Source organism: Pungitius pungitius, chromosome 21, assembly GCF_949316345.1.
Source record: "Pungitius pungitius chromosome 21, fPunPun2.1, whole genome shotgun sequence".
Taxonomy (NCBI): Eukaryota; Metazoa; Chordata; class Actinopteri; order Perciformes; family Gasterosteidae; genus Pungitius; species Pungitius pungitius.
Genome location: NC_084920.1, coordinates 5,524,705 through 5,549,962, shown reverse-complemented (window position 1 = coordinate 5,549,962; position 25,258 = coordinate 5,524,705). Strand labels below are relative to the sequence as shown.

The following is a 25,258-nucleotide window of genomic DNA, read 5'->3' as shown; positions in this document are numbered from 1 at the left end:
GGCCAAGAGCACGGGAAGGAAGCAGCAGGAAAGGCTGGTCCCCTCAGTCTGGCCCCGGCTTTCTGCTGCTTCTGGTGGGTCCCTCTGTGGCCCTCCTCTCCTCCCCCGGCGCCCCTCCCACCTCCTCCTTCCCGTCCTCCTTCCCGCACTGCTGCCCGTCACGGCTCACTACGTCGGAACAAAATGATCAGCCCTCACCTCCTCGTGAACACGGGTCATCGTGGCAGCCATGCAAAGGCTGGGCCCTTTGTATTAGATAGGGATCACTGGTATATGGGATGAGGAGGACGAGGAGGAGGAGGAGGAGGAGGAGGTGCTGCAGTCAGCTGGATAAGTCAATATTGTTTTGGTCTTATGTATTAATATAACGGTAGTTCACTTTTAGGATTCCATCTGTCATCAATGTTCCAGAGGATACCGATTTGTGGCGATATTAATTTCATTCGTTTTTTGCTCCCGAGGAATAATCGGATGTGTGGGTGCGTTTGTGATTCGTCTCTCCGCAAGGAAGCACGTCGAGTACCTCTTTCTCCGTTCCTGTAGCTCATAATGTAATTAATTCTAATCGCAATCATCGTAATAGCTTTTCAGATCAAATACCCAAGAGCGGTCCTAACAAAATAATCCATTCCTCTGAAAAACAAACACCTAAATTCTCTCTCACTCACTCACTCACACACACACACACACACACATCCCTCTGTGTTTGGCTCTGGCTTGGAGAGCAGAGAAGAGCAGTCAGTTGGGTTGGGGGGGTTGGGGGGGGGAGGACATCAGAAAACAGAAGGACCTGCACATTTGCATACCTTTTTAGCATGTGGCTGAGGGAGCCTTTTATTAAATTCAACCCCCCTTTTGGGGTGGGCCCGACCATGAGGGGACGAAGGAGGGGAGAGGGTGGGGGCAAAGTAGGCTGAGTAGGAGGGGAAGGAGGGGAAGGAGGGGTGGTCTCATCTTGGGGACGGGAGGCTCCATCTGAGCCAGCAGACAAACAATGTTTCCTGACACGAGAACAAGGTGCCAGCAACGGCAGAGTGTTTTTCTGCAGACCAGTGCTGCTGTCCCTGTCTGGCCACGGGGGGAGGAGGGGGGGGGGCGCATGTCAGGGGCCCGAATGCAGAAAAAAACATGAGCCAGAAGAAGAGAGTTCACTTTGGTAGCAAATTTGGGAGATTTTTAAAATGGTTAAAATTGATAGATCAACTCAATAGAACATTCATCAGCAATTGTGATAAACCATTTATTTAGCAAAAATGTGACTTTACTTCTCCCCCTTGGGAAGTAGTTCTTTACTTGTTTTAAATTTAAACATTTTGTTTGGTTGTGGCTCCACAAACCAGCACATCGGCACATCTTAAAATGTCCCGAACGTGTCACTGTCGCCCTGATGAACAACCAACATTGTGGAGGTCTGTAATGTCTCCTCACTTCTGTATTCATTTAAATTTAAAAGGTCACAAAATCTAGAGTGCACCTTGATGAAAATTGCGAGCACCCTGCTAGCTGCCTTTTAGCAAAGCCCACACTTCTTGTAAGAAAACAAGTAAGTGATTCAATTAGAGCAGAGATGCTTTGTGTTTCTCTATTCCTTTGTGTGTGTGTGTGTGTGTGTGTGTGTGTCTGTGTGTGTGTGTGTGTGTGTGTGTGTGCGCGCTTGTGGTGGTGCTGCTGGACCTGGGAAGTACTTGTGCCTGTACACGTTGCCAGTTTATGACCCTATTGTGCCGAAATGACAGGGTATCCGTGAGCAGGGCCCTCCTCCCCCTGGCTATTTCATGGTAGTTGTGGTTAAATAGAATTGCATGTTTTTCTGGTCAACACCACCAGGCATATAAACACATTTATTAGGTAATAAGATAACATTAGAGTAAGAACAGGATAGCCAATCTGTTGAACATTTAGAAGATTAGTTTAGATTTGTTAACAATGGTATTTTTATGTAAAGATATAAGCTATATTGCATTTAAAATATATAATGAAGACACCCAACATAAAAGCCTAAAGAATATAGTAAATTGCGATCATCTTATTTGTATCAAAATCTATCCTTAGATGTTTCTTTTATCACGACTTGAAAATATCAAGCGTAATTACATCATGAATAATGTGTTTCAGGTTTGAAAATGGATTACATAATGCAGGTGTCATTTTCCCAGGCAAAAATACATATATTGACCAATACCAACTGTCTAGTTCAGCATGAACAATAAAGGCATTCTAGGACCTCCTGCTCTAATCCAACTTGTATAACAAAAACTAAAACAACTCATCTTTGAGCTTACGTTTCAAGAAAAGTCGAGGGACCACACGGCCACGCAGAACACTTGTGCTAACCAAAAATGACCCTCGCTCTTTGCTGTTTTTGTAAGCCCCACCTTAGCATTTGGCACACCCAAGGCAAGGGGGATGGGAGACCGAGTATGAAGTGAAGAAATATCACAGATGTTAGTCTGCATGAACCCCTTCCCCTTTACAGCCTTCCTGCTCAATCTGGCCTCTTTAGCCTTTTTTTTTTCTCTCTCTCTCTCTCTCTCGCTCTCCCACCACACACAAAAGACAAATGACTTTTCCTAACCTAATTTCGGTTGCAGCATGGCAGGGTCTGCCTTGACGGCTGCCGGTCAATATGGTTTGAGAAGACACTGTGCATTTTCAAGCCGCTCAGGAGCCCAGTTGGCCAATTCTCTACCCACGGCGCAATGACTTCTGACTTTGAAAGGATTTCCCGTGGGAAAAAAAGTCCGTAAACAACTTACGTTTTCTCACATGAACTTGTTTTTGGTGTCAGTGTGTTTTTTTCACACCGCATGCCGCGGGGCCAGTTGTCCTTTTTTTCGAGGAGTGCAGGGGAAACGGCGGGGTTAGGGTTTCAACCTGCAACCACACTGCGCGTGTGTGTCTGGTTTGTGACTGACAGGGGTCACAGTTGCGTGACATGCCAAACCCAAGTCTGGCGGCGGCGGTGGCAGCGGTGCTGTCACTCACTCGCTCGCTCGCTCACTCGCCCGTCGGGGTCAACTTGCACCGTCATCCCCGGCGTAATCTCGCCCTGCGTTTTTTAATTCGGTTTAAACCCGAGCAAAGCCGCCTTGACCTCGTCCCGGGCCGCCCGCCATCGGGCCTGCGGAGATGCTGCGCGGCGATTAGGGGCAGGAAGTGGCGAAGTGTCTTTGATTATTTGGCCTTTCTCTATTTCCCCCTGGGGAAATGTTTGCTGCTTCAAGCCTGGCAGAGCCCTGACCAGGAGGAACCTTTGATTAGTTCCTGATGTGTGGACAGCGGTCGTGTCTCAGGGGGTCCACGGCAATTTATCTAGAGGATATTAAAAGACCTAATGCCCGTATTATTCGCACAAACCGTAACCCGGAGGAATGTCTGTGTTTGCGTGGCGCTGAAAGGACGACCCGCTCCTCCTCCTCCTCGGTCCGAGCGAACCACCGAGACATTTTACTGCGCAGTGAAAACGTGTGTATATATATATTAAGGAATCCCGGAGACAAGTGGGTGATGCAGATATTTGATTTCATTGAGCTGGATGTTTCCTCGCCCACAAGGATTTCAGTGAGAGGGTTTCTCGGAGTAGCGTACAAGCGTGGAGCTGGTGTTATTTTGTCTTGAGGATGCAATAGAGGAGCTGTAGTAAAAAACTGTGCTGCACTGACGCTGGCCTCTCTCGGCTCGCTCTCTTCCCCCAACAGGAACTGGCTAATTTCCTGAACTTGATATACCATTGGGTTGACACGGAGGGAAACATCTGAGAGAGGGGATCTCAGAGAATTCTCTACTTTCAACCGCTTAATGAGTGTTCAAATCTCTGGGTCAAGGCTTTTTAATGTTTTACAGGTGACGCAGTGAGTTTTTCTCGCTGACTTCGGAGGAACCTTAAAAGGAAAAGTTGGCAGTCAGGAAATGAAAATGTCTTGCAGGCTAAAGAGGAAGAGGGGTTTTGTCATTTCTTCATTCTTTCAAGTTTTTTTTTCAGATTTTTGTTGTTGCCTCATTAGCAAAGTCATTTACAGATTTCCTGCGTGCCCTCACAAGATGTAAGAAAGCATCGGGTCACAGCCTTCCCTGTGTTAGTTTCCTACCACTACTTCAAAGGACCCGATGCTTATCTCCGTTCAGGTTATGGAGAGTGTCTGGTCCCCCAGCCTCGGTAGCGCTCCGTGTCAAAGATCACACAACCTTAAGCTGGAGTTCATCTCTGTGGTCGACTCCTGGTTGGCAACACGACCCTTTCTCCTGAAGGACTGACCCCCGCCCCCACCCCCGCTTCGCTCTCTCTCTTTCTCTCTCTCTCTCTCTCTCTCCCTTACAAAGTGGCTGACACGTGTAACTTCCTCCATTGATTCAGACGAACCCTCGACCACGGCACCGTAGGGCTTCGGTCATCGCACCGAGGGGCGGCGCTGTGTCTGTAGACGGATCTAGAAAAGGTGGTGCCGTTACAAGGAAAAAAAAAAAGGAAAAAGAAAAGAAGAATTTCCAGACAAAGCACTTGTCTGCCTCGGTACAGCTCAAGCATTAAACTTGTGCAGAGTATTCCTTGAGCCTATTGATCGGAGTCCTCTGCAGTGGAGAGGGCAGTGTGCAAAATCAATGCTTTATTTTCTCCTAGGCTAGCCGTGTTCATGCTTGTGTTTTTTGTCAGTGAAAATGAGAGGAAAACAAGGGAGAAACCTTCCACTTCCACTGAATGCCACCCTCTCCTTTTACCGCAGTGACTGCTTTTGGCGAATCCAGCCTTGTGCTTTGTCATCTGTTTGGCCCAACATACTTTTTCCCTCCTTATCTGCCTCCCATTCTCGGTTGTGAATCTGTCCCTTTATGGTGGTGAGGTGGGTGATGTCATGCGGGTTGTTTTTTTCTGTGGTTGTATTGTGAGGCTTGGTGTGTCATTTTGCCACGTTGGCGATGGTACAGTGTTGTGTAGTGTGTGTTTGTCCGCCGTGCTGTCAAATGTGTCGGTTCATGTCGGTTCATGTCCTGTGAGAAGCCCAAAGTCAACGTGGAGCTTAACTTTGTCGTACGTAATGCAGGCTATTAGTTTTACTGGTTGCGTCACACCTCATTTGACCCCGTTTTGTTTCCTAAACCAGATGCAAAGGGGCCCTGAACCAAGCATCTGTAATGTCAAGAGCTGGAAAGCAACTATTTAATTAACTACTAAATAATTAAGTCATGAATTAATTAATAATAATAAAAATGTCTTTCCAACCGACGATCCAAAACCCAAACGATATTCAGAAAACAGCAACAGCTAATTCTCTCATCTGAGATGCTGGCATGAGATGTTTTTGCTCTAACAAACGGCTTGAATTATTAACCGTTTATTAAAATGTTTTCTTTTCCGTGATTGGATAATCTATTAAGCCTTTCATGTCAATATGCCCTCTCTACATTGGCTTATCAGCAGTACCAAAGAAATTTCATGTTTATCACATCTCTTAAGACAAAGTCGGAGCACAACTATCATATCAAACATCGAATACAGCAGAATATTTCATGAATATGTCCATTTCATGAATACTGTAATTGCCCATACAGATGAAAATAGAAGCAACAATCCACTTCTCCAGGGTCTATTTTCCAACTAGAATATCTTAAAATCCGCGGGCCTCAACAGCACACCAGCTCTTGAATGTGCGCCTAAAGACCTCAAAGCTTCTGGATACAAATACGGAATCAGGGATAAGAGCTTTTCTTTTTAAAACGCCACCCGTTCCACGAGCTGACATACTGTACAGCGGCATAGGTCGGACGCGGAGTCCGCAGTGGAGCCCGATGACGTGCCGCCCGCACACGTGGGGCGGATTCGCTCAGCGAGAAAAGCCATTGTGCCCTCGGTGAAGGTTAACTCTCCGATTCAGGGAGGCAGGAAGTGTTAGCTGCCTCCCCTGCACTTTTCCCATCCGCGGCCTCTGCCAAGCCTCAGCAGAACAATCCAACCCCTGTGACTAAGAGGGAGGAAGAGAGGGAGGGAGAGAGAGAGAGAGAGAGAGAGAGAGAGAGTCAAAGACAGAAAAGGCGAGAGGAGGAAGGGGGGGGTGGTGTTGAGGGGGTAAAAAGAAAAAAAGTAGAGGGTCCAGTTCTGCAGGGTAACATCAGGCTCCTCCGTTATGCAAGTGTTCCCTTTTTCGCTCGCCTCGCCCGGGGTTTTGATACAGATTGCATGAAGCATGATGGTAATGCAGAACATTCGGTATTTCCGCTCTTCACCCAAAACAGCCTCCATTTAAGGCAACTCAGACGTGTTTTCCTCAACAATAGGAGCTGCAAAGTGGCCAGCTGGAGCCAGGTTCAGACAGGTTTAAGCTCTGCGCACGCACACACACACGCACGCACGCACACACACCCGTCACAAAATGGATATCTCAAAATGCACTCGGAGACAAACACCTACACACACAAGAAAAAAAAGATCTCTCCAAACACACGGAGAAAATAGATATCGCACACACCGCGCACCTCGTATCCGAATCAACAATCGCATCTTTGTTAAATTATCCGGGAAATTGTTTGCGGTGCTTTGATAACACAGGTGTTCATATGGTGGTACCTTCAAGAGGCTGAATGAGAACAAAACGCCTAGAGTCATTGCGGCCTTTCAAGAAGCAATGAAACCAGGGCCCCCCTTGTGCAACTTATCACACACACACTTCAGAGAAGGTCGAAGTCTTGCATGCAAATTTATCACAAGAAGGATTTTGTGAGCTGCAGCGATGACCCCTGATGTGTGTGAACCTGTGCCAAGTTTTCCATAGAATCCGAGCCATTTATCTCCACCAGCGTTGTGTGGAAGATAAAAGAAAAAGCCAACAGAATGGAGTTCCACTGAGTGAGCGTCCTCAGGAAGGTGGTCCCACCTAAGCCGCCCAGGTTCAGCCCGACTCGAAGGGCTTTCATCTCAAGTGTCGCGGTGCACAGTTTACTTCAGGAGTCACCGATACGAGGCGCCCCCCCCCCCCCCCCCCCCCCTCCCCCCACAACCCGCCGGGTGTGGTTTTCTTATTGACACAAGGCTTATTCCTCATCTGTCAACATTTAATATCCTCGGCCGTCTGGTGTAAATCTCTCCTCCCTCGCTGGCAGCAGCCCTTTGCTCAGCTCACTGAGATGCCCTCCACGCATCTCTGGGCGGTCCTCAGGTCACCGGTTGGGTGGCCACAGCCAGCTAAAAAGGAAACGCCATGTAAATGGGATTATTTTGCGTTCACCGGAGGGTTGAGGGTAGAGTTTCATGGTGTTGGCGTGTTTGTTGACATTGCTGGTTCCCGCCCGTCCTTGTCTGCCCAGAGTCCTTTGCGCGTCGCGCAGTCGGCGACCGGTTGGGGTTCAGCGTGGTCCGACACGTCTGTCGGTCAAGTCGCAGCAGGTCAAAGTCTCCTAATCTGGCATTGTGACCATCTGGGAAGACATCAGTGTTGTGTGGTCTGATCCCAGCTTACTGTCATTAGTAATTACTAAGTTTGAGCTACTCATTTCTGAACTGAAACTGTTCAGTGTTGGAGAGCTCCAGATAGACCCTAGATGCAGTTTGTCCCAACGAGGGGAGGGAGACAGGCAGGCAGGCAGACAGACAGACAGACAGACAGACAGGCAGGCGCGGTGTGAACAAAGATGTCTATCCACAAAGGTGCCCTCTCTCTCATCTGATCCCGACACATCTCTTCGACAAAGGGAGGGCTGTGCACAGCGTGCAGACGCTGCTAGCCTGCCTCTGGAGGTAAATAATGAATCGGTCACACCTGGTGGTCTCTTACAGGCTCGCTGCAGCCTCCGTCCCTCGCAGGGCGGCGGTCCGGGGAGTATGAGCATGTGTGTGTGTGTGTGTGTGTGTGTGGGGTGGATGTCGAACATTCATCAAAATTCTCCTCCAGTCTTCAATTTTTGTGGGGTTTTCTTTAACCTTTAGCTTCATAGTGTCCACACAAGTGGTTTTTATTTTCTCTAAGAAGTGATTGTGGAGCTTCTGTTGTGGATCCAATCCAATGTCCAACATCAGGATGGATGGCTAAAAGCGGGATCAATATAGTAAACGATATTATTATATTATTATAATATTTATCAGATACCCAAATAAGACGTAAAGCATTGTCAGTGATGCATGCAGAGTAGTAGTGAAGGGTACCGATTGCACAAGCTTTCCATAGAAACTCTTTCTACCGTTGTACAATCTTCAAGTGGGTTTTGTACATTTTGCAGCACCTATTTTCAATATCCATTGATCTAGTTTGATTCATAAATTGATAAAGATTTGGCCTAGAAACTTTGAATAGATTGTGGGCCGAATACGTGATGATTAAGTTTATTTTTTGGTCCGATTGACAGTCTGAAACCTGAACAAAAAAAAGCAGCAAATCCTCACATTCACAAAGCCGGTTTGAATCGATCTCTCTTAACAACTTACTCACTAATCCTTCCAGGGCAAACGGACACCTGTGACGCCGTCGCAGTCCCGCGAGCATCTCGGCATCGTAAACCCTAGATGTTTTTTTTCTGGAAGTAGATTATTTATTCAAGATGAAACTCTTCCACAACAGGTAGATACGACCGCTTCAGCCCCCGCTTATCGGCAGCGCGGAGACGTGCGCGGCGGAGATAGCGTGCGGCGAGTGCGTCACAGAGCGCGTGTGATTGGAGCCGGATCAAAAAGTGTGTGTGTGTGTGTGTGTTTTTTTTCTCTTGTGCATCAATCACGGTGAACTGTGGCCCTCTGCGCACACGATGTTGTTTGTGGTAGCAACACAACGTGCTCTGAAGTGCTACGGTGGTGCCCTTGTTTCTGTAAAAGGTCACTGCTCTGGCTGCCAGGTAAGAACTGAGTCCCTCAGACTCAGAGGTTCAAGAATAGAGATGGAAGGCAACGCTATTGACAGCGGCTCCTCCAGTCAATAGTCCTAAATGGGCTTGTGTTAACACGCACGCCCACGCGAGGCAACGAGCTGCACTCCCATGTCTGTTTTGTGTGCTTTCCTCGCGAGCCAACAACACGGCGAATCAAGAGGAAAATGAAGAGATGGAAGTGAAGAACAGCCGCGTGTTGCCCGTGTAGTGATTTGTGAAACTCTTGAATTAATTTGGCCCTGGAACGCTGGCTCTGCTTCCAGGGAGTTTTCCCTATAAACAGTGGAAAGGAGACTCCTGCCCCTCGAGTTATTTCCATTCTTTCCGCTGTGTGTGTGTGTGTGTGTGTGTGTGTGTGTGTGTGCGCGCGCTAGCACATGCTCACGCGCATGCACTTTACCCCCCTTCGTTCTGATTTAACTAGTAATGAGATGCTACTGATACAAGGGGGGTAGTTGAAGAGTAATTCTGTTTTATTACAAGAATCGTTTTCACTGTTGAGGTTGAAGGAAAATGGCAGCGAATAAAGCCTGAACAAAAAAAGTAGTCATATGAATCAAATTCAATCAACAGGCTGTTTAATGCCCACACTTCTACTTTTCCTTTGCCTTTGTTATATTTTTTGGTTTTTCCACTATTTGTGATCAAGATACTAAATTCTTTGCCTGAGGCCCTTCTCCATTTTTTTTATTGATGTTTCTCCCCCCAACACTGAAATCCACCCAGAACAGCAAGAAAAACAACTTCTTAAAGTTTAGTTGCTGAACATAATATTGAATCTTGAACACTTGGTTTTGACTCGTGTCCCACCAGACCAATTTAATCCGTGATTTCGGATCGCACAGTGCACCCGGCAAAAGGAATCATGTTGTTAAGCCCCCTTAATGAAACAGTCAGGGTGGACTCTCCCATATCTTCTTGCTCAAAAAAAAAGAGAGAAAAAAAAAAAGAAAAAGCTCATCTAAATGGAAAACACATTGTCTTCATTATTTGCAAGTGTTGAATGAAGGCAGTTGCCATGGTTACAGCCATCGGAGGCTGAAGCCTGGTTTGAGGCCAGAGGGGGCTACAGGAACAAAGTGGCTCCTAATGGTGAGATCGTACAAATGGCTCTCTGAGAGGGTTATATATCGCTGGCATTTTCTGTGTTGGCCAACACAGCCGCAGCGCAGCGAGCGATCAGATTCCCATCATATCCCGGTGTCGGCTTAATGAAACAAGATAAATCCTGCTAAGTTGTTTGTTGTTCCTCAGCACAGTCTACTAAATATTCTTAGAAATTGCATTTCTTAAATGCCCGTTGCGTGTTGTTTTTTTTTCCCCCGACGCATCCGCTTTTTCCCAGAGCCGCGCGGGAAACTTCCGGTGCACACCAATCAAAATGCAGATTGTCTACACGCCACGGCGTCCACCCCGGAGAGTTACAGCTGAATACTAAGCAGGAGAACGCTTCGCCGTTTCGACTGCGGCTCGGGCTTTGGAGGCGGGGAAGAGGGAGGCAACATAAGAGAGAGAAGCGGCAGCACTTAATTCCTTTTGGTGTCTGAATGTAGGTTAAATTACCTTTTAAAGTCCCACACAGAATTGCCCACTGCAGGTAAATGAGTCACTTGGCAGCTGATGAGCGGCAGAAAAGACACGCTAGGAGTTGAGGATGAGGTGCCCCCCCCACCCCCCCCACCCCTCAACAGAAAGACACGTCGCTAATAATGGAGGATGTGGTCGCGCGGTACATCGCTGCCACTGATGAAGGGGCGTCGGTAAAACAAATTACCAGGGGGTTGACCCTTGGCAGCGCGATGCTGACCCCGGCGGCCATGACAGGAACACCGACACACCTCTGCACCATGGAAGGCAATCTGCATGTCGCCGAATCCAAGAGGATCTGACATTTACAGACGGGGCTGTGGGTTCGGTCAACACTTATTTATATACTTTCATTTCAACATTTCAATGAAATTCGTTATCCTTTCCATAACAATGGTAGTCCTTCAAAAGAATTTGAAATGATATGCAAATTGCTGTAACATTAATGCATCCCTCTAATGCAGTATTCTCACTTACTGTTACTGTATTTGCATTAATAGAGCGCTGGCACTCAACAATAGATCATGTTAAGAACTAAAAATAGTTCCGTCACTAATGCCCCAAACTCCAGGCCTTCGGCTCGGGCTGCGCCCAATCAGAGGACGGCGAGTGTGTGTGTGTGTGTGTGGCCCGGCAGACGCGACCCGGGGGCGAGGAAACACCGCTGCGCTCATAGAAAGCAAGGTGTCATTCAGAGCAGGTCTGAATAGTAGCAGCAGCAGACTTCTGCTCAACGCGAAACACAGGCGAGCGATTGAGTCCTGGTGTTTGCCGGCGCTCCAAAGCTCTTTATGTAAGGCGCTCTATTGTCGACGCATTAAGGTTGTGCACATCAGCGGGCCGGCTCGCCGCGTCTTGTTTGCGCGAGGTCATTTTCCCCCTCGTGAACAGGTTGTTTCACGCGATTCAATGGAGCCGCGTTTGTGCATTGTGGCAGGCCTTTAAAGCGCGTTTCATGCCTTTGTTTATCCGAGGGGAAGCGAAAGAGTCCTCAACTCCCGAGACTTGTTTGTCCTTCTCGGGCTCCGAGACACCGTGCAGTGGAGGATTTGAGCGGGACTCTTTTTCTCCTGGTGCTCGCTGCCAAGCGTTCACTCATGTGATGAAAGAGATCTGAGGCTTTCAAAAAAAGACCCCGGCACGCCGTCTACAATATCCCATCTTTTTTCTTGCTTAGATCAGGACTGGATATACCCCCCGATTTCAATATCAATCCCAGGGAACTGTCTGCGGCCCGCAAGGCACGTAGCACCGTCTCAAATAGGCGCCGCTCGATATTATAACACAATTTGTATGTTAAAAAGGTGGCCCCTGTTGTTTGGATGTGTTTCCGAGTGAGTGTGAGTGACTGTGTGTGTGTGTGTGTTTGCGTATCGACCAGTGGAGGATGTGTCGCTGACAGGGCAGCCTGTCTGGCCATTGTGTCGAGGAGGGGAGGCTGCTTGCTTTCAATCCATTATTGACTAATCTCATTAGTCGAGGATCCTAACGCTGAATGAGCAGCAGAAACTGACTTCTCTCCCTTCCCTGCGCGTCGAGATGCGCCGATCACGTGCGCGCACACACACACACACACACAAACACATTGACATGCAAAACGCACTCGCTGAGGCCCTCCGACACGGAGAAGGGGGGGGAGTCACTTGTAATTATACACCGCGGTTTTGAACGAAGGAAGTTTTTTTTTTTTTTATTGCCCTTAATTAATCATTTTAATTAAGTGACTGCCTATCTGTTCTTTCTACTGGATTAGCTAATTATATGCTCAGCACTTTCTCCTTGCGCCCTGACGCATGCGCCACCCCCCCCCCCCCCACCCCCCTCCCTCGCCTTTGTCCCACGGCCGCTCGTACTGTATCACCGTGACAGTCCGCCCCGCTCCGCCCCGCTCCGCTGGCCACGGATCCCTCTCACCTGGGCCTCCTGTAAAAACAACCGCTTTGCATATCACCTCGCTCCCGGCAGCGTAAACCTTGCACTCATGGAAAAGGAGATGCAAAGTGTCAGTTGGATTTGCAAAGAGGATTGATAAAAAATAGTCGCCCGATCACGCAGCAGCTTCCTTTTGTTTTGTGTGTAAGTGTCGCTGTGTGTGTGTGTGTGTGTGTGTGTGTGGGTGGGTGTGGGTGCCCAGGTGACTGAGGCCGCACACCTCTGCAGGGAGAGAGTGAGCGGAGCACTGCAGAGAGAGAGAGAGAGAGAGAGAGAGAGAGAGATTCATGGGCCAGGCAGCCTGTAATTGCTGATGGTTCAGCAGTTTTTTCGGCGGGGCTGAAACAGGAGGATAAAGAGTTTCTTCACTTTTTCCCCCGCTTCCTGCAGCCTTCACTTCCTCCCCCTCTCTGTACCCATCTCTCTCTCTTTCCCTCCCTGAGTGTCTCTCCGCCTCTCACACCTTCCCCCTCGATCTGTTTATGTGCTTGTCTTTAGCCGTGTGTGCGTGTGCATGTGCGCTACCTCATGCAGCATCGTTTATGTTGCCCTGTCAGGCTACCTCAACCTCCCCTGATGGATAAGGTGGGGCTGAACGACAGCCATGAGCATTCAAGATAGGAATATCACACAAGGCCTTGATTTGCAGGTAGAAAAGTGCTCTCTTCAGTTTTAGTGGGTACGAGTGCTTCTACATTCATGAATGTTGAGTCGACTGAAAATTCCTGAAACTGCTCCTTTTTCAAGTCAAAATCCCAAATCTATACCGGTTTCAGCTCCATAAATGTAAGGCCTTGCTGCTTCTGTTTTTAATGTTTTATATACAGTATACCGAGTATATATACTAATAACATGGGGAAATAAACCTCTCCTGCTCGCCATTGCTTTTTTTTAAGGCGTGATTTGTCTGTTTGGATGTTCTAATAAGCTTAAAACAACCTTTGATGACACAAAATGGTATAAATAAACAACTCCCCGCATTATAAAACATTTGTGCACATTTGTGCTATTAAAGACATTATGTGATGTTTTTGTGTGTGTGTGTGTGTGTGTGAAAGGACGGGGCTGTTATCGCTCCATTTGACAGCACAAGTCTTGAATTGCATAACGCCTCCTCTGTCCTGGCATTCAATATTCATTTGATGTTATTTTTAGCTCGCTGTAAGATTATATAAAATGAGACGCACTGTTCTACAAACAAGTGATCCACATCACTGAGACTAGTCGCGAGCTCGCCGGCTTGCCTTTAGTTTATTTATTTGTTATCCCGTTAACGATTCCACAGAGAGCACCGCACAGTAGGATGGGTTGAAATATCATGCGCTGAAATGAAATATACTGCATAAAAAGACAGTATCTCTGTTTGATTGAGGAGTCCGCCCAGTGTCCCTCCCTCCTTGGAGGATCTCCTCGTCCTCCCCGGAGATGGGAGGCTTTCCCTACTCGTTTACACAACGGCAAGCGGAGCATGGCGGACCTATGATCTCCGGCGAATTTGGCCGGTGCAAGTGGCGAGTTGTGGACATGACCAGAGGCCGCGGAGTGGGCGGGGGGTCGGAGTCCTGCCTGTCGCATGGAATTCATCACATGCTTTGTGTTCCTTTCCTCCATTTCTGAGTGATATGCGGCAGCCTGTGCAGCCTAACCTCTGCATAACCCCCCCCCCCCACACACAAACACACACACTCGTACACAGACTGGACACAGACTGGAGTGTGTGTGGGGGGGAGGGGGGGGGGGGGGGGGAGGGCAAAAGGCTGAACTGCTGCAGTCAAAAGCCTCCCCTCTGCTGATCAAGCGTCCGCCTGTCTGGTAATGTGTTGTCATTGACCAATTAGCAGATCCAGATCAAACGGGCGCAGGGTAAGGCCCCTCGCTGCCCCTCTCCAAGCACTGCGCTCTTTTTAATTGAGCACATTTGTGGAATGAGAGGCTTCTCCCACGAGGGGCCGATGGCTGCAGATACGAGCAAGCTGTTAACGCAGGATCGGTACGCTCAGCAAGGTTATCAAACAACATGCTGATATGTACATTTAAAACAAAAAAAGATCTTTACAAGCCTTGCTGGTTCGAGGGTCCCAATCCAGGTGTGTGGAGTGTAGCAGAGCGTAGATGTCAGAGGATGCGGGTCCAGCAAAGTTGGGACACACGTTGATGAGTGATTGAGTGCATATTATGTTGTGGCGTAAAATCAAAATGTATTTAATATATCTGTCATTAAGTCATTCATCTGTAATTAAGGGAACATTCATTTGACTTGAATAACCTCAAACTACTGGGTCAGGAGATGTTAAGAACTAAAACAGAACAGTAGTTCTGTAGCTACGTTAAGCTAAAGGTTGCTAAACTTAGCCACCATTAGCTACTGGTCATACCTGAATTTAGAAAAGTTTCTCTGAACTTTTTAAGGGTAAGAGCCTTCTGCTCTGTGCTTCAGTTTGTTTGTTTTACAGACATGATTAAGATTAACCATCCGTTGATAGAAACCGTAATGAATAGATGCATCTATGCGGACAGCGAGCCGAGTCTCAGATGGTGAACTTTTAAAATAGAGATGTCCATGAGGTCGTCTTGAGTGCTGGCAGTTTGATCATGTGTCTTCTCTGGCGTCTTCGGTGAAACTGATAAAGCTCGTGTTGCTGCTGTCCATCAGAGCTGTCGCAGGCTGAGCTCATGCACTATTTAAAATCCCTCCCTCTCACTCTCTGCGACCCTCTCCTCCCATTCACCCAAGTCGAGTCGCAAAAGGCCAAAGGTCACCGGCACAATGGAGATCGGGAGAATCTCCATCCCCCTACCCCCATCAATAACCCAATCAAACACACACACAATTGCCGTCAAAACACACACCACTTCTCCTGACTTATCACCACTGACCGTACGCCGGCGAGGCAGCAAACCCACAAACACGCACACGCTTTGTGTTCTGCTCTCGGCCCTCTTTGAATTCCTTCCCATGTATCTTGCAGGCCGCCTGTCACTCCTCCCCCTGGCGCTATCAGTCCGTCTCTCTCTCTCTCTCTCTCTCTCTCTCCCAGACCTCATAATGGCTCCTCCTGGGTAGCGGCTGCGTCCGCGGCTCACCCTATTTCAAAGTTTTAGCTGACCGGATTAAGCGTGGTATGTGGAAAATGAACAGCCACTCGCAGGAGGGACACATGAGCTGCATGCATAATAAACCAGGAGACTGGAAATAAAAAGAGCGAGCAGATAAAAGCGGGCGGGCGGGGGGGGATGCAGAAGAAAAACACTCACTCACAAGTTTGTCTGAAGCCGTGTCAGCACCTGCACGGCAACAATATCACACACGGAAACGGAAATAAAATGACTTGTTTGTGGGGGCTGAGGGTTGTCGTGACGGGCGTTTTCTTTGTGAGATATGGAGTGCAAATTCCCCTCAATCCCAACAGTCTCATTGCAGGTTTACACTTTGGCTCACTGGTTTCAACATCTTTATCATCGTCTTTATCATCACATGCCTCCAGAATTCCTGCAGGATTGCAGAGAGCTAGCTGTGAGTCTGATGGAGCGCCTCCAGAGCACGAGGCTAGCTGGCGAGCTGTTAGCTTCACGCATGCTCGGTTTTCTTCCTTGGTGGAGGCTCTTTGAAAGCGACGCCGAGTCATGTGGCTCGTCTGTGTTGCCCCCCCCCCTCTCTCCCCCCCGGGGGCCCCGCTCACCTCCTCTGCTATTAGCGCGAGGGGCGAAAGGAAATTAAAGGAGTAGCTGTTTGGAGGAGGCGGGAGAGACCACGGAGCTGCTCCTCGTGTATGCACGTGGGATCTACGGCACCATCCTTTCTCCCCCTTGCTTGCCCTGGTAGTCGGGGCGAGCTGGAGGGTGGGCGTGGGCTCGGTGGTGACGAGACACTTGCCCCCATCAGCCTTTTGTCCTCTTTCTTCTTCCAATTTTTTGTGGCGATTGGCCTCCGAGAGTCGGTGAAACGTTACACTTGGCTAGAGAGGAGATATTGCTTGGGCCCCTCAATGATCCCTCCAAGTTCTTCTTCCGCCGCTGCTGCTGGGGCAGGAGGGTGGGCGGGTGTAGCAGCACCAATGGCGGGGGTGGGGAGGGGGGGGTTTCAACCACCACCGCCCTCCTGCCCCCCACCACCATGCTCCCTTTGCTTTTCTAATCACGCTGCAGATGTGCCTGACGGCTGAACAATCTCTGTGTACCGAACGTGGGGCTCCCGCAGGAATCCAGGAGGCTTGCTTATGTGAGCTGTCATGAAAGAAAAAAAAAAAGTGAGAGGGCAGAAAAGGGGGGAGAGCGTGAGTGTGGGTCTGCGTGAGACAGAGATTTGGGGGGGGGGGGGTTTGAAGGAGAGTGGCAGACAGAGGGGAAGAGGGAGAGATCAGTGAACAGCGACAAACGCACCAGGGCCCCTTGGATTGTGCGTGCGTGTGTATTTGTGGGTGTGCGTGTGAGTGAGTAAGTGAGTGAGTGGCACAACTGGGAGCCCACCCTTGCTGAGGGTTGCTGCTGGAGCTGCAGACCAAACCACATTAAATAAAGGAAATCCATTCCCAAGCCTGTTAAGGAGCCATGTGGGGAGGTGTGTGAGAGAGCAAGAGAGAGAGAGCGTGTGTGTGTGTGTGTGTGTGCGTGCATGCACGTGTGTGCACTTGAGTGGCTCTGCGTCCATATGTGTGTGCAGCAGAGGAATGGGGGAAGGGAGGAGGAGGAGGAGGAGGTGATGGCGAAGGGCTGATGGGAGGGGAGGAGGTAGCAGGGAGGTGGGACAGGCGGGAGGCGGCTCATGCTATCCTCTGTGCCAGCTCTGGTTGGAGCCTGCCGAGGATTATGGCACATTCTGCGAAGCAACAATGGAAGCGGCGCCGATTCGCACACATTTCCATCCGCGCTGCTTTTTCCCTCCATCGAACAAACACAGCTTTGTCCTTGCTTCTCTGCCTGGCCGCTCACCAGGCAGAGAAGCAGGCGGACACCTGGAGCCCTGGGTCTGTCCTCTCCAAACTAAACACCCCGCCCTCGGGGGCCGGAGAAACGGCGTCCCTACAATGTTGAGGTAATTAAACGACAGGAAAAAAGACCAAGACATATCTCGGATTCAAAGCACATTAATATCATGAGGGTGATCCTCCTCTCCCTCCTCCTCCCCCACCTTTATCGCCCTTAAGCAAGTGCTGCAAACAGTCGAGCTCTAGTCAATGATGGCGCAGATTAGCCCTTTATTGCCTCATTCACCTACCGTAGATGACACGCAGGGACGCGATCACCTTGATCAGCACGTCTCAACGTGTCTCCGTGAGCTACAAGAGTGATGCGGATTTCTCTGCTTCGGCCACCTCGTTCCGTTTTTTAATCGTGTCAGCAGTGCTTTGAGCTTTCGATTAGTGAGGCGCGTGTGCTTCTGTGTGCGTGTGCGTGCGTGTGCGTGTGTGTTGGTCGAGGGGGGTGTTTCACACGTGTCTGCAGAGGTGTAACACCCTGCCTGTAGTGTTGTTGTAAAGCACATTAGGAGGGACTGAGGGTGTTGTTATGGTATCATGATGCCGGTCCAGCACTCAAGGGAAGGTGAGAAGGTGTGTTTGTGTGTGTATGTGCGTGTTTGTGTGTGTGTGGTCGGGATGGTGGCCAGTGCGGCTCGCTGTCTTTCTACGCATGCAGCCACCCTCAGAATCTCTGCCTTTGTGTAACACTTGTCGGCCGAGTGCCTCATAAGGAGGGAAATGTGTCTCCATTCACACACACACACACACACCTGCGTCTCCATTGAAGCGTACGTTCCGTTTAATAAACCCGCCTAGCAAAAAAAAAAGTATGTGCAGAGCTCAGCGATGTAGAAGAGAAAGGGAAAGTTTCTCTATGTGCGCGTACAAGTTCAATTTTGGGACCACGTTTGGAAGCCAATTCTGGTTCATTACGCAACTTCACAAGGGCGACGTAACTTGCGGTGGACTTTTTATGTACTTCATTTTAACATTTTAAAGGGAAATATTTACAACTAAAAATACATCGGCACGATGGTCATTTTTACACTATTTGTATGTAAAACATGTTTGCCACGATTCCTATCGGTAATAATAAAAATAATTATAACTCCCACCAGTTGAGATATGTGAGTCCAGGTTATATATTACCCAATTAATACTCTAATAAATAGTTTGTTTGTTTACAGCCTGTCTCACTGCTTGTCTTGCAGCGACATGTTCACCCATCTTAGCAATTACTTTGAGCATCAGAACTACTGGGCGAAAGGTACATAAATGACAAAAAAAACACGTTGTGGTGAAGTGGAAAAAGCCTTTTAGCGGCACTATGCCTGGCCCCAGAGTAGCCCGACTGTTTTGGTTCACAAGCCATTTATATGAATAAATTAAATCTGTTTACCACTTCCCTGTGCCTTGACAGCTCAGCTGAGAGACTGTGTAAAGCAGCGAGGGTTCGGGATCCATTTGTTGTGCCCTGATGGCGGGATAAAGCTAATCATTGTCTACACTTCTCCCCCTTCAGACTGTTTTTCATCCCGCGGAGCAGAGGCACACAACTCGTCTGCGATACATTAACGGTCTGGAAACTCTGTTTGAAGATGCGGGGGTTGGGGTTTTTTTTGGGGGGGGGAGGGTGTCTGAAATAATGTTTGGATTGTGACACTTCCAAAAAAAAACAATCCCTCTTACTTACCGCAGATAATGTTCTGCTTTTAGTGTCTTCTTTCAACGTTGCTTAGCGTCACAATCTTCCGTTGTCACAGTTTTGTCATCAAATTTAAATCCGCGCCCCCTTTTTCAAGGTGCGCTTATGTAACGTGATCGCGTAATGTGACAAACACGTGCCGTGCCTGAAGGGAGACGGTCCTGTTCTCTGCGTGGTGCCGCGTGGAAACAAAGCTTTCTAAAGTGGTGGTACGGGGGAGGGAGCGAGGGAGAGGGGAGAAAAACATTGTTTTACCCTAGAGGTGGGCCGATAGCACTGTGAAAAGCCCATTTGAAGAGCTAGGCCTCATCTGTCACTGGGCAATGGAGGAGGCAGCCATGCAGAAGGCCCATGATTATAAAGAGATAATTTCATCCAATCCTCCGGTGGTGCTCCATCACCTTGCCGCCATCCTCCACTGCCTTTCATATTTGTTCCCGGCCTGCATCTCCTCACCCGTTTCGTTTTATTACGGCTCCCACTCAATACATATATTTTAGCTCCCCCTTGAATAGGGAGGGAAAGCAGGTCTCCCTCCCACCCCTCCCGCCTTCGATTTCCCCCCTCGCGTCTCTTTTGTTGTGCAGGAATCCGCGGCTCTCTACTTGTTGTGCGACGCAATTTGGTAAATCAAGCTCAAGTAACGCACCCATCGGCGCCGATTTCCCCCTCGCTGCCCTCAAAAGCACACGGCGGGGATTTTCTGGGCTAACCAGCTGAATCACGGCAAATGGGTTCACATTAGGTAAATAGCGCTGAGGACATAATGGATGATAACATCTGTAAATTAGAAAAAAAAAAGAAGAAGGCTGCAGCCTCATAATTGCGTCTGTTGTCATATCTCAACAGCATCGCGGGTTTAATCTTTAATTTGGCTCTTGTTAGTCGTTAAAGATATAACAAAGGAATTGTGTTTAATTAGAACAAGAAAATTAAATTAGTCCCCAACAGTGCCATCACATACTTTTCAAATGATCTTGGGAAGAGTGTTCATGTAAATATATGCAGCCGGGCCTCTACCCACTGCGTGGAGGTCGGCAGTGTCATTACAACGTGTGTTTAACAGATAAAAACAGGGGTGGTGAATGGCAGCCCACCCTCTTTCTTTCCCCTCGTTTTAACTCACTGTTGGAGCTAAGAGGGATGACACAGAGAGAGAAAAATAGGGAGAGCGAGTGAGAGAGCGGCGGGAAGGGCAGGAGGGGCGAGAGACGGGGAGAGCAGGTCGACTCGCTCATCAATAACCACAAGGTCAGACAGGCAGTGGCGGGCTGAGTGGGCCCTGTTAGGAAGCAGCAGCTGAGGATTTGTAGAGCTTGTAAAGGCTTAAAGCAACACCGCTCCGCCTCCTTTGTGCCACTAGACGGGCCTTTGAAGGGCCAGGGAGACACCTGCTGGTGGCTGAGGGGCACGATGGTTCAGGGGTGCCCCCCTCCCCCTGCCCCCCCACACCCTGCCCCCTCCCACTTCAGCCGAGGAGCAGCCTACTGTCAGCTGGCAGGGAGCGATGGGGACTGTGTTGCAGCGGCAAACACAAGAGGGATGCGTGCAAGAGGAAGTCAGTGGGGGGACATATATCATATATTTGAGGATGCATTTGAAGATGTTCATCAGATGTGTTTTATTTAGCATTGCTTTACTATTGGCCTTTTTATTGTCTTGAAATCAGGTCATTTGTTGTTGACTCCTTGTTTGCAAATGCCTTTAAATGACCACATTTACCCCTGGAAAGCCTGCCGTGTGTCAAAGGTGTCCAGCTACGACCTCCCTCAAGTCTTAAAAAAAACACTTCCTTTCTGAGAGTCGGGATGGAAAAAGGTCCTCCGACATCTCTTCTTTTTTTATTTATTTTTATGAGCTTTCTAATTTATGGAGAGGAAGTCACTCGTGTGCCCTTCTTTCCTCTCAAGTATAGGCACGAGCAGCTCCAATAGGTAGCATAAAAGCTCTTTAGCTGTCTAGTGGAGTAGATTACCGGCCCCGCCGTTAAATCCAGCTAGAGACCCCTAAGTGAGCATTATCAGTATGGTGCAGCATGCTGCCTCCTCTCTCTCTCTCTCTCTCTCTCTCTCTCTCTCTCTCTCTCTCTCTCTCTCTCTCTCTCTCTCTCCCATCTCACCGGTACTTTGTGCGGGGAGATTTCTCAGACTGTGATGGTAATGGAGAAAGACGGCGTTGGGCGTGGGAGGGGGGTCTGAGTGATGGGAGTGCGAGTGTTTGAGGGAAAGATGATGCGCCGCAGGAAGCGACGTCCCTGCAGTCGAGGGAAGGAAACAATAAGACAAGATGAGATAAAGGAGGTCTGAAGGGGAGGGGGGGGGGGGTTGGAGGTAAAGATGGAGGGATTCACTCTTCACCACCCCAAATATGTGCTTGTTGATTCACTCACCCCGCCGCTTGAAGCCGCTACGACTTAATGTAATATTTATTTGCTGTTGAACACAACATAATGTCTGACCCCCCCCACGGTCGGTGAAACCGATAACCTTTAATGCAGGTTAATACATTTTAACTCGGGGATAATGCCATGTAGCATGTCGGATCACAGACCCGTTGTTTGCCTTCCGTGAAAAAATGATTCCTCTGGAACAAAAAGAAAAAAAGAGTGAGAGAAAGAGGTTTTCCATAAGCTGCTGCTCCAAAATCAATAGTGCGCTGTAAGGGGTTTTGTTAGAGGAACTCTGATGTAGCAGGAGAGCGATGGGGGGCGGGGGCAGCGGGAGGGAGAAATGAAATGTGGAGCATGTCTGGGCCCAGGGTACAGATAATTGTTAACCAAAGATTACATAATGGCTAAGTAATGTAAACAGAGAACCACATGCCAAGTTAATGTTCTCACAGGCCGGGATGGAAGGCTTTCATGCCGTTTTCTGAGGCCGGCCTCTACAGAATGTGTGTGTGTGTGTGTGTGTGTGTGTGTGTGTGTGTGTGTGTGTGTGTGTGTGTGTGTGTGTGTGTGTGTGTGTGCGTGTGTGTGTCCCCCCTCCACCTCTGTTCATTTTGGCCCCTGAGGTGCTTTAAACATGGTCAGACATCCTCCCTAAGCCGCCCGGCGTGTCCTCTGCGAAGGTGTTTGAGGGGAAACTGCCAGGGCTTGTTAAGGGTGTCACAAGGAACCGGGGGAGGAATGTCATCCTTTGGGCTCTCTGAGGTGCTCGTCACCTGCCAAATCAATACCTCCCTGCTCCGTTCACGGCGCCACACACAAATATGTACACACTAAACTGCAATACCCTGGTGGTGATGGGATTGGCAGCTTCGCAGAGGTAAGGCAAGCTTTAACACGTGTGTGTGTGTCTCTGTTACAGAACGCACCGGTTTAATGGCTGGCAGGTAGAGGCGGAAGAGGGACAATCAACATGAACGCCATTCCGTCGATGGACAGACACATACAGCAGACCAATGACCGTCTGCTGTGTATCAAACAGGTGAGAGGGATTTACAGCGCGTGAGGGCTGGCTCTATCAGCCTCATCGGCCAGTCACCACTGCCATGTGATTTACGGTTTGCATTTTGGAGAACGCATTGTCATGTCTTTACGTATTTTTGGCAGAAGTGATTCACTCGTCCTTCAATCTGATGTTTGTGTCATTATATTCAGACACATAAAAATGTCAACTTTTCAATATTTCAATATTATTTATCTTAATGATGATGAGGTTTAAGTGGCTCTTCCGAGGCATAATTGAATGGATGATGTAAATATAAACTCCTGCCTCCAGGCTAAGAAACCAAAGTATGTATTTATTCTTTCTGCAGGATGGTAACCTGTAAAACACGCTGTGTCACTGCTCCTGCTACTTGGGCCGTGGGACGTGTTGTTGTGTAGACATAGATTACAGCGTTAATATTTGGCCTCTGGGCTCTGACCTCGTCCTTCTCAAGGAGGAAGCTCAGCACAACAGGAAGTTCTCTTAAAGTGAATGAAGGATCGGAGGCTGCAGGTGGATGCTTGGTTAAAAGCCTTTAGTTAGTCTGTGTTGGATGTCACTTCCTCCACCATTCGGCACATTCTAGTCCACACGTATCAGTTCCTTGTGTTCAATGAGCTTCGGTGGGTTCAGACGAAATTACAAAACTCCCAAGTACTTACTATCAAGACCGTGGTGCGACTCAGGTTACTGACCGGGGTCAAAGAGCGGAGCCCCCTCCCCCCACCGCCCTCCCTTCCACGTCGTCACCCTTCATCCCCCCCACCCCCGCCGCTGACTCCCAGTGAGTCCTTTTGTTCGGCTCTTTACTGCGGGACGAAACCCTGGCAGAATGAAACACACACACACACACTTGCGTAACCTCGGGCTACAGGGCTCGCTCCCTTTGATCTCTCCTCTGAACTGATGGGCCGTTTTGTTTCTACCGAGGTCCATCCCCCCTCCCCCGCACCCCTCGAGAGGTACATCAGAAGGCCTTTGGGGACAATGCATGGGGCTTGCACTGAAAAACACAAGTGCGAACATGGCAAATAGTTTTCCCCCCCCGGCGGGGAGTTTCCGGGTTCTACCGAGGAACAGGCGAGGTGAGGCGGAGAGCGAGACGGGGCGAGCGTAAACAGAGGGAAGCCCCCACGCGCACAGCCAAGCTTTTGAAGTAAGAAGGTGTCTCCAGTCTGGTTACCTTCTTCACGGCTGGATATCAAATATGCACCACGCCCTCCTTTTTTGGGTAATGGGAGGTGAAACTGCATCCAATGAATGCACTGCATTGCTAATAGCTAATGCCTTATTCTGTAGAGAAAAGGGATTCGCCTCCGTCCAGCGCAAAGGTGTCGACGATTCAGATGTCACGAGGTTAAGTGTATCAACCCCCGCAGGGTGAAAACAAGAAATAAAATGTCAACAAACACGTTCCCAATGTTGGTGGCCGGGGGAAGCAGCACATGGGCAAACATGCCAATTAGAGAGATCCATGGCGTACGAGGAGGCCTCCGGTCCACCTAATAAATGGTTAAGCGCCGGGTCATTTCAAGCCGACCAGTGAGAGCCAGCACCGTGCTAATAGGGGCGGCTTTGTGCCGCAGACAATCAGGGTTTGGAAGACCCGCATAATAAATACCATTTATGTCCTGCCAATTAGACTAGCAGAGAGCCCATTCAGCCGGCCGTCTATTCTCCCCCCCCCGCACACAAAGATGATCATCGGGGGAGATCAGAACAATTAACTCACTATCTTCTCCCCCTGCTCCCCATTGTCCAATATCCAAGCCATTAAAATAATTAAGGAAATATTGTAAACCAATCCAGCTGTTTGCTTTAATTGAAAGTGTGCACATGCTGAAATTTGGCATCCAGGCGGCGGTGCGGATGTGAAAGCAGGAATATCAATGAAGCCTCCTCCATTGTGTTGTTGTTCTCTGGAAGATGTGACATGTCTGTCTGAATACTCGCAGCCAGCGCGGCGGACAGGCGAACAAATTGATTTTGTTCAAATGATAAATCACTGCTGAGCGTGATGATAAAGTAGAGGAAATTGGAATCTGTCAGCCCGATTGAATCATGGGTTGAAAGTTAAATCAGAAATCATTGCGGTGGCAATTTTTAAATTACCGTCCTGTTGTGAGATTTGCAACGATGTAATTTTCCAAACAATAACTCCACCAAACTGTTGATAAACTATGAGAACGTGGTTATTATTCAGCTCAAAACACTAATTTCATCATTTTAAAAAGTCTGTTTTCTTTACTCTACTACTTTACTATAATACTACATTGGAAAAAGTAAATTACAGTTAATACTGAAAAAACAGTTCGTGTGAGAGACGAGACGTGAATCTATTTCATTATTTTTAGACATTATCAAAAGAATCAGCAGATAGATTGACCCAGTGATCTGAAAAGGAGCACTTGAACGTTGGTATATGGAAGCGTCTTTGTTTCTCTGGTGGTGTTAAATACCTCAAGGGAACATATCTCCAACTTTTAACAGCAAAATAAACACGTTTGCTTGTTTAACCTCCAAGCAGGCGAGGATGTTCCAAAAAAACAACAACCCACATAACAAACAGTTATCTGGCTCCACCAGCAAACACACGGTTTCTCAGTGGCACTTTGTTTCCACACCCCCCCCCCCCCTCCTCACCCCCTCCCGCGTCCTAGAACTGCACCGTTGTGAACACTTCGGGGGGAAGATGGGCTCCCTGATACCACCGGTATCTATTTCAGAGGCAGTATTTTTCCTCTCGCTGTGGGAAGCCAGTCTGCTGTCAGAGACTCTCCACTCAGCGATTCGTACGA

General features: G+C 48.6%; 1 protein-coding gene across 5 annotated transcripts in view; it reads left to right on the top strand.

The window, feature by feature from the left end:
• The window catches only part of LOC119212522 (zinc finger MIZ domain-containing protein 1-like), a 92,218-nt gene that overhangs the window by 37,485 nt on the left and 29,475 nt on the right, over nucleotides 1–25,258 (top strand). For all 5 annotated transcript variants that reach the window (XM_037463006.2, XM_037463005.2, XM_037463004.2 and 2 more), the window contains exon 3: nucleotides 22,338–22,457. In XM_037463006.2, the coding sequence (XP_037318903.1) occupies nucleotides 22,389–22,457 (69 nt within the window). In that variant the 5' untranslated portion in view covers nucleotides 22,338–22,388. The remainder of the gene's footprint in view (nucleotides 1–22,337; nucleotides 22,458–25,258) is intronic.